The sequence below is a fragment of the Stegostoma tigrinum genome, chromosome 1, assembly GCF_030684315.1.
Source record: "Stegostoma tigrinum isolate sSteTig4 chromosome 1, sSteTig4.hap1, whole genome shotgun sequence".
NCBI classification, from domain to species: domain Eukaryota; kingdom Metazoa; phylum Chordata; class Chondrichthyes; order Orectolobiformes; family Stegostomatidae; genus Stegostoma; species Stegostoma tigrinum.
Genome location: NC_081354.1, coordinates 119,959,004 through 119,974,472, shown reverse-complemented (window position 1 = coordinate 119,974,472; position 15,469 = coordinate 119,959,004). Strand labels below are relative to the sequence as shown.

Sequence of the window (15,469 nt, the reverse complement as noted above, 5' to 3'; positions counted from 1 at the left end):
TGCCAACTTGTCAACCCAAACCTGAGTGTTGTCCAGGTATGTATGTATTTGAACATGGACTGCCTCAATACTTAGGTAATTGTGAATGGTGCTAAACATTATGCAGCCTGGGCGAATATCCCCCCTTCTGACCTTACAGCAGATGGAAAGTCATTGATGATGCTGTTAAAAATGGTTGATCATGGGACACTTCCCTGAGGAACTCGGGCAGAGATGCCCTGGAGCTAAGATGACTGACCTCCAACAATCATAACCATCTTCCTTTGTGACAGGTATGACTTCAGCCGTGCTTTTCAGAATATAGTGTAGGCTATTTCGGATTGAGATGAGGATGATGTTGATAGAGTAGGAGTATGGCATCGAGAGAGAGAATCAGCCAAGATCATGTTGAGTAGTGGAGTGGACTTAATGGGCTGAATGATCTATTATTGTTGTTTTCTATGTTTCTGCATCTTATACCATCCCGTTTAGGTCATTGTTCTTTCCTTTGTTTTCTGTTGAATTTTGTGGATTTCCGTAAATAGTTTCACCATTCCCAGGCCCTAGTGATTTTAAGGAACAACTAGGAATGCACAATAAAGATCTTCCCAATACCTCCACATTTTAAACAAATTAAAAATATTATGTGACAAAAATCTGTTTTCATTCCTTATTGGTTTGGACAGTTTTGGACCTAGGCGAATGATTTCTTGAGAACTGTTAACAGGATAACTATGCATGAGGAAGGTTATCCAATCCATCTTCGTTCTGCTGTTCAGAATGACCTGAAAGAGTCTCGATTGTAAAATTGAGATGGTTGTTAAGTAATTCCAGAGGTTTTCTTGTATTGTCTGACCAAAGCACTCCCAGCTTCCACAATTCACATTTGAATTTATTTTTGCTTTGGTCTAATTCTTGCTATTTACTTGGAAAGAAATTTCCTGATTTACCTTCTCTTGCAATTTACAAGTTTATTTACCCCTAAAACTCATCACTGCTCACATTTATTCTCAGGTGAAAGCATCCTGGTAATTCCTTCCTGCACTGCTTCTCATCCTTGAATGTCTCAGTTTTTGTCTTGGTGAATGTTTTTATGAATACAACCCAGAACAATACAATGAGGCTGCCAGTATTTACCGTTATGGGGTAAATTGAATAATAACTTCCCAATGACACACATATTGAGTTAAATGAGGAAATCCCAATGTTGCAGTCTGAGTTAGTGTTCTCTCAATGACTGTTATTAGAGTTGACCTTATGTAGGCTCAGCATTGAAATGACTTAAGTAACATTGAGTTTTTAATCCACTAATTACCCAAAAATATATTGCTAATACTTGATTCAGCACTCCGCAAATGTGAACTTGTAACGGTATAAAATGGATTAATCACTGCATCGCAGCTTTTATGTACTGCACTGCTTCTCATGAAACCAGTATTCTGGTTTATAATGTATCTTTCCCATTTGAACTGTATTTTTGTGGCCTTATGAATATGTATTCTGAAGTTTGTCTGTTGTTCCATATTGCTTTTCATTTAATATTTAAATATTTAACTAAAATGTGCAATTTGCATTTCCTGACATTAAATCCATCTGATAGTGTTTAGCTCATTTTGCCCTCTTACCAATCAATATCTGCTTGCAGTCTTCCTTGTCCTTGGAGAAGAGACAACGTTTGTAATAATTTAGGCATGAGATGTGATGTGTCGTTCTGAAGAGTTTAATTTTGTTTTTGATTTGTTTGGTGTCATAAAATATTTATCATGTTTAGTCATGACTTTCTTTCAACCACAATTATGAATGTGATATGTGTTTGTGCAGTTAAATAAGTTTATTTATGATTGTTGAATTTGGAAAAGTAATAGATTCAAATCAATAAATCCAATAGACTATTTTGATTTTATTGAAATTTAGTTATGAATTTTAAGAACTCAAAGTTATGTACGTTTCATGGAATTTTTAAAATAACTTTAGAACTTTATTTGCAAACATTTTACGAATGGCTTAAAGGCATCTTTTTAAAAGAATGATAGTGAACAGATGATGTTTTATAAAAGCACTTGCCAGGGAGCATTTGAAATGTTCCTAAATTGTAGTTTCAAAACTGTTCCGTGATATGAATAGGATCTGGTTGTTGTTGCTAGCCTGTTGGCTTTGTTATTTTTTTAATCAGTATTTTTAATCGTATTTTCACTCCTTGTCTATTTCCCCCTTTTTTTCTTATAGGAATTTCTGAATACAGTGTTTGAGAGGCTAAAACAATTTCTGGAATGTCGTAAGTACATTTATGGCATTTATGGAAAATAACAAGATTAAGGTTTACATGTGGAATTATACTACATGAAAAAAATTTATATATTTACAACAAAAGGATATTGTATTATTTATGAAAAAATGTTGCTGAAAACACATTTTGAAAAAAACTTTTTCATCTTGCACTCATTAAGAAATTCATGACAATACTAGTTCAAAGAGGAACAACATTTTACACTGTATGGGAAGAAAGTACTGATTGGCATGTAGATTCTGATTGGTAGAGGCCCTGCCGTGGAGAATGAACCATTTAAATGAGGACTAACAGTTAAGTACCAAGCTTTATTTAAATTTTCAACCAGGTGGGTTAATTCTAGTTGGTCAAGGCATTTCCCTAAGGAATAGATAAGAGAATGGGTCTATCCTGTTCTGTCAAGCTGAGTGATCACTATGCGTGTACATGTTTTTCTCTCTGCAGCGAACGGTACTTCTATTATGTGCAGTTGCACCATTGCACATGTGACTAATGGGCTTGAGTTGGTTGTCAGCTTTGTTTCCGGCACACTCGGGAATGGTTAGCAAATGTTGCCCAGTTGCACAATTGAATCTAATTTTGGACTCTTGGTTTTGAGTTTTGCAACTATAGGATGGTTGGGTGCAGTCGATACTTTTCCAGTTGTAAACCACAGGAGGCACATCCTGTTTTATACAATCTGCTAGACTCACGACATATGGCCTTAGGTACCTGGCAATACACTAGGACTGAAATTCACTTACTACATTATTCCTTGGTGAAATAGGCAGAATATCTAGTTAGCTTGATGACGATCTCTTGACATGGTGAGCATTATAACGACAGTGTGATATAGAGACCTTCACCTGTTGCTCAAATTTTAGAAAAACCTTTGGAATATCATGAACAGGTGCAGAAAATGATCAGTGGAGTGCTGGCCTTTATCTGTAGAAGACCGTAGTATAAGGATCCATAAATTATGCTCCAGCTATGCTGTATTCTGGTTGGTCCCCAATTGGAGTACAATGAACAGATTTGGATGCCATGCCTTAGGAAGAATACATTGGCTTTGGAGAGAGTACAGCATAGGTTTACAAGAATGATACCTGGACATCAGGCATTGTGAGGAGAAATAGTACAAGTTAGGCCTTTTTTCTCTAGAATATGCAAAGTTAAGGGTTGATCGGATCTAAGAGAAAGATAGATAAAGTTAAACTATTTCCACTGGTTGGGGATTCTAGAACTAGGGGGCATGGTCTGAGAATTAGGGCCAGACCATTCAGGAGAGACGTTAAGAAATATTTCTACATATATTGGGTAGTAGATGTTTGGAACTCTTTTCCACAATTGACAGTTGATTCCATCAATTGTTAAATTTAAATCAAAATTTGTTCTATTAAGAAAGGGTATTAAGGAATCGGGGCCAAAGGGGCACATATGAAATTATGTCTCAGATCAGCCATGATATTATTGAATGCTGGAACAGGCTTGTGGGCTGAAAGGCCTACTCTTATGAAATACCACAGGGCAATTTGAGGTAGATTGGGCACCTTTCCTGATTTATGTGACTTCATGAATTTCACGATAAGGATAAGTTAAAATCCTTGAACAAAATGTGTCTTTGTGAGTAGCACTCAAATTCTGCTCCCAGATGATTATTCTGTTTAGAAACTTTGCAGGTGTTAACTATAGCTGTGATTGACCTCACTTGTTTCAGAGCAAAGTTTTTTGTATTAATGTCTTCAGATGGACTCCTCATAAAGAATGAAGGAACTTTGAGCCTGTTGGGCTTGCTCTACAATTTACTATAATCATGGCTGATTGAGTGCTTTAATGCTTTTTACTTAGATTATCCTCATAACTCTTTACCTTGCTAGTAATCAAAAATATATTAACCTGCACTATACTCCCAAAGGCTGAGCATCTCTGTGTTAGAGAATGCCAAAAGTTCACCATCTGCTGAGTTAAACAAAATTCTGCTCACCTTGACCCTAGATGGATCCCCCATTTTTAAGTTAAATCTCATGGTTCTGGAGACCCCATCCATGCAGCATTTTACCTGCACCTACCCTGTCTATTCCTTGGTAAGGTTCAATGAGAGATTATCTCACTCTTCAAATCTCTACAGATTAAGTTGCCCAATCTCAGTTAGGACAGTGTGGCCATCCTGAGAGCAAATCTGGGGTACTCTTCTTGCACTTTGTCAATGGCAGTCATTAACTTCTTTAGTTAAGGAGACCAAAACTCCACACTCAACTCCAGGTGCAGTCTAACTAAGATCTCATACAATTGAAGAAGGATCACTGGACTTGAAGCATAAACTCTGCATTTTCTCCCCAGATGCTGCCAGACTGCTCAATTTATCCATTTACTGTTTTTGTTCCAGATTCCCAACACCTGCAGTTCTTTTTTCTTATTTTATCCTATTCAATTGAAACAAGACTTCACTCCTCCTGTACTCAAATCCTCTTACAATTTAGGTTGATGGTCCAATAGCTTTTCTAATAGCATGCTGCACCTGCATGTTAGCCTTCAGTGAATATTGACCAAGGATACTTTGGTCAATTTGCTCATCTACCATTTCCAACTTCTCACTATTTCAGAAATACTTTGCCCATATATTTTTTCTTATCAATGTGGACAGCCCCTTGTTTTTCCACATTACATTCCATCTGCATTCTCTTGCTCAGTTATGAAGCTTTGTGCAGTTCCTCCTGAAAATCTTTAACAGTTTCCTCATAACATATTCCAGCTTAGCTTTATACCACCTGCAGATTTGGAAAATTACATTGAAAATATTATGTGACCAGGTAATAATATGAACAGGTGAGGTCCACTTGATCCTTCTAGTACTTCAGTAGGCCAATATAAGAAAGGCCCAATCATTCCTAAGCTGTGTTTTGTGTTTATTAGCCAATTCTTAAACTATTCCAATAGATTCCTAGACGACATGTTTTAATTTTTTGATAATCAACCTTCTGTGGGGGTATTTATCAAAAACCTGCTGAAAATTCAGTTTCTCATAAGAATTCCTTATGCAAATTTATGTTGACTGTGCTGAATTAGATTATTTTTATCTAAGTGCCCATTTATGATTTGATTCTGGCATTTCCCCTACTTCTGATATAAGGGTTACAGGTATCATTTCCTGTCCGTTCACTTACTCCTCTCTTAAACAGTGAGGTGACATTATGAATACAAGTCATAATTGCACAGAAGATAGATATTTATACCTTTGAGTGTATTGCAGCTTTGTATCCAGTCCGTTACCTCCATATCCCTTAGTTCCTTCAAGCTCCAATTCTCTATTTCCCTTTAAAATTGTTGTTTCTGCTTCCATTGCCCAAATCAGCTTTCACTTCCAAGTCATTACAACTCTTTTTTTTAAAATAAGCCTTTTTATGTTCCTCTAGTTTTTGTTCAGACCCTTTCATCTATATCCCCTAATGGTTCTTGTATGACCAGCTCATGGGAACAGCTTTCGTCTTTGGAGTTCTGAAGATGAGTCACATTGAGCTCAATGTTAGCTGTTTCGTTTTCTACAGATGCTTTCAGATCTGATTTTCTCAGCACTTTGTGTTTTAATAGTTGCTTTTCTTTGTCTGCCATATCCATTTGTGCCATAATATTGTGCACCTGTATCAGCCCTCAAGTTCTTTTGCCCCAGAGAGAACAATATGCATTATGGTTTATACAGTGCATCAGCTTGAACTCATTCAAAACTCTGAGCCTGTTTCTGACATTTGCCAAGTCTGGTTCACTCATCACAGCTATGTTGACCTACAATGACTTCCAATCTGGTAATACTTTGATCTTAATTTGATGTCTTTGCTTTCGTTTCCCTTCATGCACCCATTATCTCTTACTCCCTTTAGCCTTACAATCAGTGGTCCCTTGAATTATCTTTTGTGACTTATTCAATTAATTGTGTGGGCCCTTTGAATTTTTTGATCATGCAAGCACAATAACTTGAGAAATTTACACTTAACAGTGGAAATATCTGTTACAGCACAGCCTTAAGGACTCTGCAGTCCTCCAATTTTGTCCCATTCCAGATCCCTTATTCTAATGACCCACTCATCAATGATGGAGCAGCTAGCAACCTCTAACTGCCTTACAACCTTTTTTGTCTTTTCTTAAGCCATATCTTTGAACAAAGTGTTTGATCATCCATCCTAGTAGTTCAGTATTGATTACATATAGGGATGTTTTATCCCTATACACTGGTAAAGATGAAAAATAAATGAAAGTCATCGGTTGCTGCATTAAATTGTCATGTTTCTGCTCTGAAGTGAAATTCTTTGCATTCGTATTTTTTGGGAAATTGATATGATTTTATTAAACAGAAACCATAAGAAATAAAAATTGTGAAATTCGGCTTTTTAAGCAACCTTCAATCTTTCAACTTCAGGGGTTATCATCGCCATTTGAGAACAGCTTTTTGCTGTTTTGCAATATGAGCCCTGGAGGTAACCAAAATCATATTTTTATCCTGATCTTGTTAATTGCAGGAAGGATGGAAGCTGAATCAGTCATTTGTGTACCAGGTGTTGAGACTGGGTGAGGTGGGTGTATGTGTAGAAAAGTTCCGAAAATTATTATGTCGCTAAAGAAGTCAATTAAGAAGAGACATGGATGGTTGGAGTATGGAAAGAGACCTAGAGGGAAGATAATTGCAGTGCGTGGGAATTGAATTACTGCACTTTGCTGCATCTGCAATGAGTATGTGCCATTAGCAAGTTCTACTTTTTTCTTTCCCCTTCATGTCTTCAGTCATGTGTACAGGGGTTTGGTGAGACCTCATCTGTAGTAATATATCCATAGTATTTTGCTTTGGAGGTTCCTAGTTTTGTGAAATTGCCGCAGTGTCTTTCCTGAATATTTGCTTATGAGTCTTGCTAACATTCTCCAATTTTATGCTTTTCAGCCTGTTCATGCACAGCTTATTTATGTTGAGCACATCATCTGTATTGTTGACAACATTCATTAGAAATATAATGCGTGACAAAAGTATAATACATTTTTACTGTCAATTTTTACATGTAGTGTCCTTAAAAATGCAAAATACAGTTCCCTGGGGTGGCATAGTGGCTCAGTGGTTAACACTGCTGCCTCCCAGTGCCACGTACCCAGATTCAACTCCAGCCTCAGGCGACTGTGTGGAATTTGCAAATTCTCCCCATGTCTGCGTAGGTTTCCTCTGGGTGCTTCAGTTTCCTTCCACAGTCCAAATATGTAGGCAATCAAGCACACAAGCACGTATGAGGTGGGCAGTGCAGGAGATTCGTGGTATTCGGCCCTCAAATAGATATACCATTTTTTCAGATGAGCCAATGGGCCAAAGAGTGACAGATAGAGTGCGATTAAATGGGAGGTGCTGCATTTTGCAAATGCAAATCAGGGCAAGACTTTCACAGTTAATGGTGAGGTCCTGGGGAGTGTTGCTGAACATTGAGACCTTGGAGTGCACGTTCATAGTTCCTTGAAAGTGGAGTCAGAAGTAGCTAGGACAGCGAAGAAGGTGTTGGTTAGTGCATTGACTATAGGAGATGGGAGGTCATGTTGCAGCTGTACAGGACTTTGGTTAGACCACTTTTGGAGTGTTGCATGCAATTCTGGTCTCCCAGTGATAGGAAGGATGTTGTGAAACTTAGTAGCAGATGAGGCCGTTTGACTCTTCAAGCCTCCTTCAGCACTTCTTAAGATCATGGCCGATCTGGATATAGCCTAAGCTCCACTTTTCTATTGCACAGCCCTTTTACTCCACTATCCGTCTTTCGCGTAACTCATTCTTGAACAAATTTGAAGGCTCTGTGTTGAATACCTTAGGGCAAAGAGAATTCCACAGACTAAAGACCTGTTAAGAGAAAAAGAATTCTCCTAACTTCTGCCTTCAAGACAAACCATTTATTTTAATCTATGTCCCTTAGTTTTATTTCCCCCAACAAGACTAAACACCCTTCGAATATCTAGCTATCCACTCCCCTCCAAATTTCATATATTTCTATAAAATTACGTCTCCTTCTTCTAAACTGCAGTTAGTAATGGCCTAACTTCTTTTCCCTTTCTTGGTAAAATAAAACATCCGTCCCATGAATGAGTTGAGTAAATCTTGACTGAACTGCTTCTAAAGCAACTATTTTATTTTCAAATAAGGAGACCAAATGTGTACATAGTACTCCACAGCTGGTCTCACCAAGGACCGTGACAACTCTTTAACACACCCGTATTTTTATAGAAGTGTTTTTATGCAAAGTGTTGCAGACCAGAAATAAAAAACACAACATCCTGGAGAAACTCTGTAGGCCTTGGTCGCACCTGTGTAGAGGGAAACAAAGTTAACAGCTTGAGTACAATGTGACTCTAATTTGGAATGACTTCCACACTTTGACTTTATATCTGGAGTGTTTCACTGAGTGGGATGTTGGAAAGAATATTCTGTCATCTTTCAATAGACAGATGGTGTGAAAACTACAGATTGGAGGGTAAGTACGTAGACTACATTTCTAAAAGATTCTGAGAGTCATTCCCTCCTCCAGCCCAGAGACAAAATGAGCCATTTGAACTCAACAAAGATGTTTATATTAGAATAAGTACTGGGAATCACTGTAGATCTGTCTTATAATGTTATCAAACTGCAAAGCTCTTCATGCTTAGACAATTTGCTTGAATGGTTTGGCTGACATTATGCAGCATGGCAGTTTAGCAAACCCTTCTCTAAGACTTTGTTTCCATGGCATGTTGTTTTCTGACAAAATTAGTCACAATTAGAATTTATCTTGAGAGACAATGGAAAACATAGTAATTATAAAAGTAGTTTCAGCTAGTTTAATGGAATTCTGGGATCCATATGAATCTGGAGAGATTTTGCATGAATGTAATAATAAATCACACATTTGAATTCATCCGTATGAAATGCATTAATTTTCACCCTAAAATATCAAATTTGGCAAGCAGGTTGAAAGTGTATCACATTTAGCCAAGGATTATTATACAGTTTGGATTGTTGGTTGTCTTTCATACACTATTTATATTAAGCCATAACAAACTTTAATTTTATATCTTGTGCAATATTAAAGAAATAATGCAAATATTAAAACTTATCACTGCACCATTATGAAGTTTTTCTTTGAGCATGAATTTATGTTTGTTATACTTGAATAGTTTGTGCAAGGCACAGCTCATTTGGCTTGTCATCTTTGAAATATGCAGTCATAATTCAAATGAATGCAATCAGGTGAAAATTGAGACATTTTCCAATTGTACGTTCATCTGTACATTTTTGAAAGATGACTTGAGTGACCAAGGTTTAGTATAAAACTAACATGTTTTTGTAATATGCGGGTATATTGATGCATTTATGGGCAAATTATCATTAGCTAAGAATAAAACTCCATTAATTTGCTTCAATGAAACAACGCGTAAGTGATTCCCAGATATACTCATTTTTGATTTTGTTCACTTACTGAATGTACTGCTTGATGAAGTGATGAACATATCTTTTTAAGCATGTTGCTAATTTCTGACATAAGGAAGACTAAGAAAGGTAGAACGAAGAGTGAGGTCCAACAAGTAGTTTTCAGGGTACTCAGAATGAGGCAAGCAGTCAGTATCTTGTTAGGTCGTAATCTCAAGATAATGTCCTGCATCATGAAGGGAGGAAGCCAATGTCAAGCAGAACGCCTCAGTTGGAAAGATGGTGTCGGAAGGATTACTTCGGATTCTTGGAATATTGGAGCCTGTGTTGAGAAAGATGGGACTGTACACACTAGCAAGGTGCACCTTGTCAGAGTCAGAACTGATTTTTTTTTAATGAGGTGGTTAACTGGTGTTGTTTGATCTTGAACTAACCAGGCAAGGATGTAGAAATTGGGAGGGAATATCAGAGATACTCAAAGATTTCGTAGAGATATGTAGCACATGAGTAAGCCGTAAGCTGTTAAGTCGAGTCTGATTAACTGTAAATGCCTGGAGTAATTCAAATAAACTGAGTTAACTGTGGATGCAGATGGACACACTGGATTATGATCCAGAAGGTGAACATTGAAACTGCTTCAAAAGAACGAGACTGTATAATAAAATCAAACAAAGAACTGAGGATGCTGGAGATCTGACATTGTTACAGAAATTGCTGGAGACATATAGCACATCTGGCAGTGTGTGTGGGAAGTAAAGAAGAGCTAACGTTTCAAGTATGATAACTGTTCATTTATGCTGAAACTGAAGTTGAGGGTGTCTGGAGCTGGAGGTGAGCATTGAGCAGATCAATAGAGATGAAGCCCAGAGAGAGAGAAGCTGCTGGATGGAAAACCCTGGCCTGCCTCCTTTTTGCTCATAGCTGAACTGTTTCAGTCTAGACAATATCCTGGTGACTGTCCTCTGCACATTTCCTAGTGTGATCTCATCCTTCCTACAGTGTGGTGAGCAGATTTGTGCAAACTTCTCTATGACCATCTGAACGCCATGTTCCCATGAGCAACTCCATCCAGTCGACTACCAAATGTTATATGCTGCTCTATTATAGCCTCCTTGCTTTTGTATTCATTACCTTAATTAATAAAGACAAGTGTTTCATGTGCTTTCTGAATAACCTTAGCTACCTATCCTTCTGCCTCCAAAGACCTATGGATGTGCACACTAGCGTATCTCTGATCCTTTGTGCTTCCAAGGGACTTCATTCAACATGTACTTCCTTGCCTTGTTAGTCGTCTTAAAATACATTACCTCACATTTTTCAGTGGTAACTGGTATTTAATTCTATTCAGTCCATCTGACCAGCTAATCATCTTCATTCTGTAATCTAAGACTTTCCTCCTTTCTGGTTACTACACCTCCAATTTTTGTGTTACCTGCAGACTTAATGTTCTTACCCTCGTGTTTAATTGTTTAATGTATACAAACAAACAGGAAAGGATCCAGAACTGAACCATGCAGTACACTACTTGACCCAGTTACAAAAACACCCTTCAATTATCTCTCTTGATAACTGATCCAAAGCAAATTTTGGATCCAATTTGCCAAATTGCCCTTGATCCCATCTGTAACGAGTCTGCTATGTCAGACCTTGATGAATGTTGTAACCAAGAATGTTGCTTACCATTCATCAGTCCAAGCCTGGATATTGTCGCATTTGTACATGGGCTGCTTCAGTATCCGAGGATATTACAGAACATTGTGCAATCATCAGTGAACACCCCCTCTTCTGACCTTATGATTTATAGAAGGTCATTGATGTTGTGCTGAAAATTGTTATACTTGGGACACTACCCCTAGGAACTCCTGAAAAGGTGTCCTGGAGCCAAGAATAACCACAACCAGCTTCCATTGTGCCAGATATAACTTCACCCATTGGAGAGTTTTCCCCGGATCCCATTGATTCCAGTTTTGCTACGGCTCCTTGACACGACATTCACTAGAACGCCTTGATGTCAAGGGCTGTCACTATTTCCTCAGCTCTGGAATTCAGCTCTTTTATCCATGTTTGAACTGATGCTCGAGCTGAGTGGCACTGGTGGAACCCAAACTGGGTGTCATTGAAGGGGCTATTGAGTGTTACAGGTTATTGTTGAATAGCAGTTTGACATCTTCCATGACGTTACTGATGGGATGGTAATTGGCACGGTTGGGTTTGTTGTACTTTTTGTGCGCAGGACATATCTGAGCACTTTTCTACAATGTATTGTAGGGGCTACTGCTGTAACTGTGTTGGAAGAGTCCATGATATCACTTTGTTTTATGTGGGTCCTCTGGACCTGGGCTTCAGTTTATGCAATTAAAAAGACTTTGTCTTGCTCTAGATTTTATGTCTCCTTCCTGACTGTGCAAAGCTCATTCATCTTCCCTTTCAGAAAAAACCTGAGTGTAATCTCAGAGATCTCAGCACCTTCTGTGCCATTCTGTTTGGTTTATACAGCATTTACTGTGATATAATTAAAATGTTGTCATGTGGGCATCTAATTATCTTTAATAAGAGCCACAAGAACTGCGGATGCTGTAAATCAGGAACAAAAACAATGTTGCTGGAAAAGCTCAGCAGGTCTGGCAGCATCTGTGGAGGAGAAAATAGAGTTAACGTTTTGGGTCCGGTGATCCTTCCTCAGAACTGATTGTCTTAATCTGGTGATCTAATTATCTTTGACTATAGGCATCTTGCCTGCTAAGTTATTGGACCCTAATGTTGCTGGGGATAACAAAGGTAATAAGCTGCAAATCAGCTTATCACTTTTTTTACTGCCAGCTGAGTTATGAATAGAATTAAGTTGCTGAGCATTTGTTGTAGTCTTGATGAAGGGTGTAAACCGAATATCCACTTTCTTGCTGCTTAGATGCTGCCTGACCTGCTGTGTTCCTCCAGCTCCACACTGTATTGACTTTGTTATAATTTGTTAGTTTGTGACAAAAGCATTTTATCTGTACCTATCTGTGGGTTTCACAAAATTGGTGCACTTTAAGATTAATTATGAAATAAATACACAACAAAAAGCGAAGTCTCTCAATTACAGAACACAAGTGGAATTGACTTCATCGAGCAAGAGTCAGTGCTTGTTTCACTGATACACCATTAGCACCTTTTGTAGTTGCCTATATGGCAACCAAGACTGCTAGCCTCCGTGTCAGTATGGTGTGGTGTGTAGCTGGGTTTTTCTGGGCTGAGATCTGTTTGAGAGCATTCTGCTCGCCAGTCTGTCAACACCAGCAATCACCAATCTTCTACTAAGTAAGCTAGAGCCAGAGACACATTATTTGATTGGAATGCATGATGTGGAGGTGCTGGTGTTGGACTGGGGTGGACGATGTCAGAAATCACATGACACCAGGTTATAGTCAAAGAGATTTATTTGAAAACACAGCTTTCAGAGCCTCATTCCATCTTCAGGTGACTAATCTGGAATACCTGGAGAAGCAAAGGTACATGGAATATAAGCTTTAAGGGAATGCAAGGTGATTAGTTCACTTCTGTATGGAATAAGTTAATTGACAAATTTGGATTGAATATGTGTGTTATTTTGGCTTTGATTTTTGTAATGTTGGTAAGAGAAAGTCAACTATTGCCTTGACAGTAACTGGCAATGGTGTCTTTTTCTAGCACCCTCACTGTTAATACATTAAGTGATAGAATTCAGTGATGACCTCCTTCGTGAATTGTAGATATCTCAAACATTGATCATTGCTGAAGTTAAGGTAGAAGAACTGCAAGGCAGACACAACCTCATCCAGAGACCACAATTCCTCATTATTCTGCTCTAAACAGATACTGTTCTTCCACGCATTATCATCACTTCCAAGAGGAATGCTAGTGTCTGGGAGCAACTGGTTTCTGCAGAAGTAGTTAGGTGGGTAAAAGCATGCATCTCCTGGACCAGGCAACTTGTAGACGAGTCAAACTTAAACAATTGTAGAAAGCTTCCAAAATGTGTAGAATTGCTGTAACCAGTGGAAATAAACCAACAGCTAACCTGTAATGACTTGATTATTTTAAATAGTGCTAGTTTTGGAACAGTTGGTGAGGGTTTATTATGCTGTAATATTGTGTTCTGTTTAAGATGTAGGTTGAGGATGGAGATCAAAAATGTCAGCACTGATATTGTATCACAAAATGCTGTGTTTTTTTTTTCCTGTGTGCTTCAGGTGGATTTTAAGTGTGCATGCACTAACATCTTAAGAAGTATGGCATTCCCTTTACTTGTTGTAATGTTAAATGTACAATTTTGTACATTTTGTGTTACTCGTCATTTTATCTCTTTTTATAGGTAGACAAGTCAACCCAGAGAGCACGTGCAGTGAAAAGTTGGAGAAGACTATTATCCTTTTCACTAAAGTGGTAAACAACTATTGTTTCTTTAAAATCACATTGTTTGGACATGTTGTGAAACATTTCTGTGGCAGTTGGAACTTGAACTCGGACTCTGCAATAGTTCTTTATAAGAAAGTTCATCGGTCTTACACTTGACAGTAATTATATTTGAAAACAGCAGAAGATTGAGCAGTAATGAGTTATAATAAGCTTTTCACACCTATCCCAATGTGAACTGATCAGAAGTAATTTCCCAAGATTTTTTAAATAGTGAAAATATAAAGCTGAATTTTTGTAGATGGATATATTCTTGATCTCCACTTGACTAAGTGGAAAGAACTTGCAGAAAGCTGCAGTATAGAAGATTTGATAGTCCTCATGCAGAAATCACAGAAAGGACCCTCACTAGCTTTTACAGATGCACTATAGAAAGCTTACTATCTGGGTGCATAAATACCAGGTAGAGCAACTGCTCTGTCCTGGACGGTAAGAAACTACAGAAAGTTGTGTGCACAGTCCAGACCATCAGTGAAGCCAACCTACCATCCATGGACTCCACTTACAATTCGCTTTGCCACAAACATGCTACCAACACCATCAAAGACCTTTCCCAGCCTTGTAATGCTCTCTGACAACTTTTTCCATCAGGCAGAAGATACAGAAGCTCGAACACGTGCACCAATGGGCACAAGAACAGCTTCTTCCCTGCTGTCATCAGACTGAAAAATGGACACTATAACTTCAAATAATGTTGATCTTGTTAGTATTGATCTTACTTTGCACACTTCATGTGCAGTGTAATCTGTATGCCTCACTCAGTCTGAGCACCCTTGCTTACTGTGGTCTGCTTGTATTGCTTGCAGACAAAGCTTTTCACTGTACGTGGGTACACATGACCACAATAAATCAAGTTGGAATCCAAGTTCCGCAGGTAATAGAAAAAGTAAATGGACTGATGGCCTTTATTTAAGAGGGAGCAGGGAATAAAAATAGGCAAGTCTTTGCTAAAACTATCCAAGGCAATAGTCAGAAAACTGGAATACTGTCAGCAGTTTTGGACTCCTTATCGAAGGAAAGGTATAGTGGCACTAGAGGTGCTCCAGAGAAGGTTCAGTAAGTTGACCCAGAGGAGGATGAAGAAGGTTTCTTATGAAATTGACTAGGTTGGACTTGTTTGACTTGGAGTTGAGAAGAATGAGAGGAGACTGTATTCAAATATACAGGTTTCTTGGGGATTGTTGGCGTAGATGCAGAAAGGTTCTGCCCCCTCCTGAGACTGTCTCTGACCAGAAAGCATTATCTCGGAGTAAGAAATTGCACATTTCAGACAGAGATGAGTTTTGTTTTTGCTGTCAGATGTGTAAATCAATGACAAAGAGGTCAAGAAAATTTTCCTCTCTTGTTGGTCCCTAACCACTTGTTAATGACCT

General features: G+C 38.2%; 1 protein-coding gene across 2 annotated transcripts in view; it reads left to right on the top strand.

The window, feature by feature from the left end:
• The window catches only part of ipo11 (importin 11), a 417,913-nt gene that overhangs the window by 96,916 nt on the left and 305,528 nt on the right, over nt 1-15,469 (top strand). For both annotated transcript variants that reach the window (XM_048538184.1, XM_048538176.1), the window contains exons 8-9: nt 2,206-2,254; nt 13,996-14,066. In XM_048538184.1, coding sequence (XP_048394141.1) covers nt 2,206-2,254; nt 13,996-14,066 — 120 coding nt within the window. The remainder of the gene's footprint in view (nt 1-2,205; nt 2,255-13,995; nt 14,067-15,469) is intronic.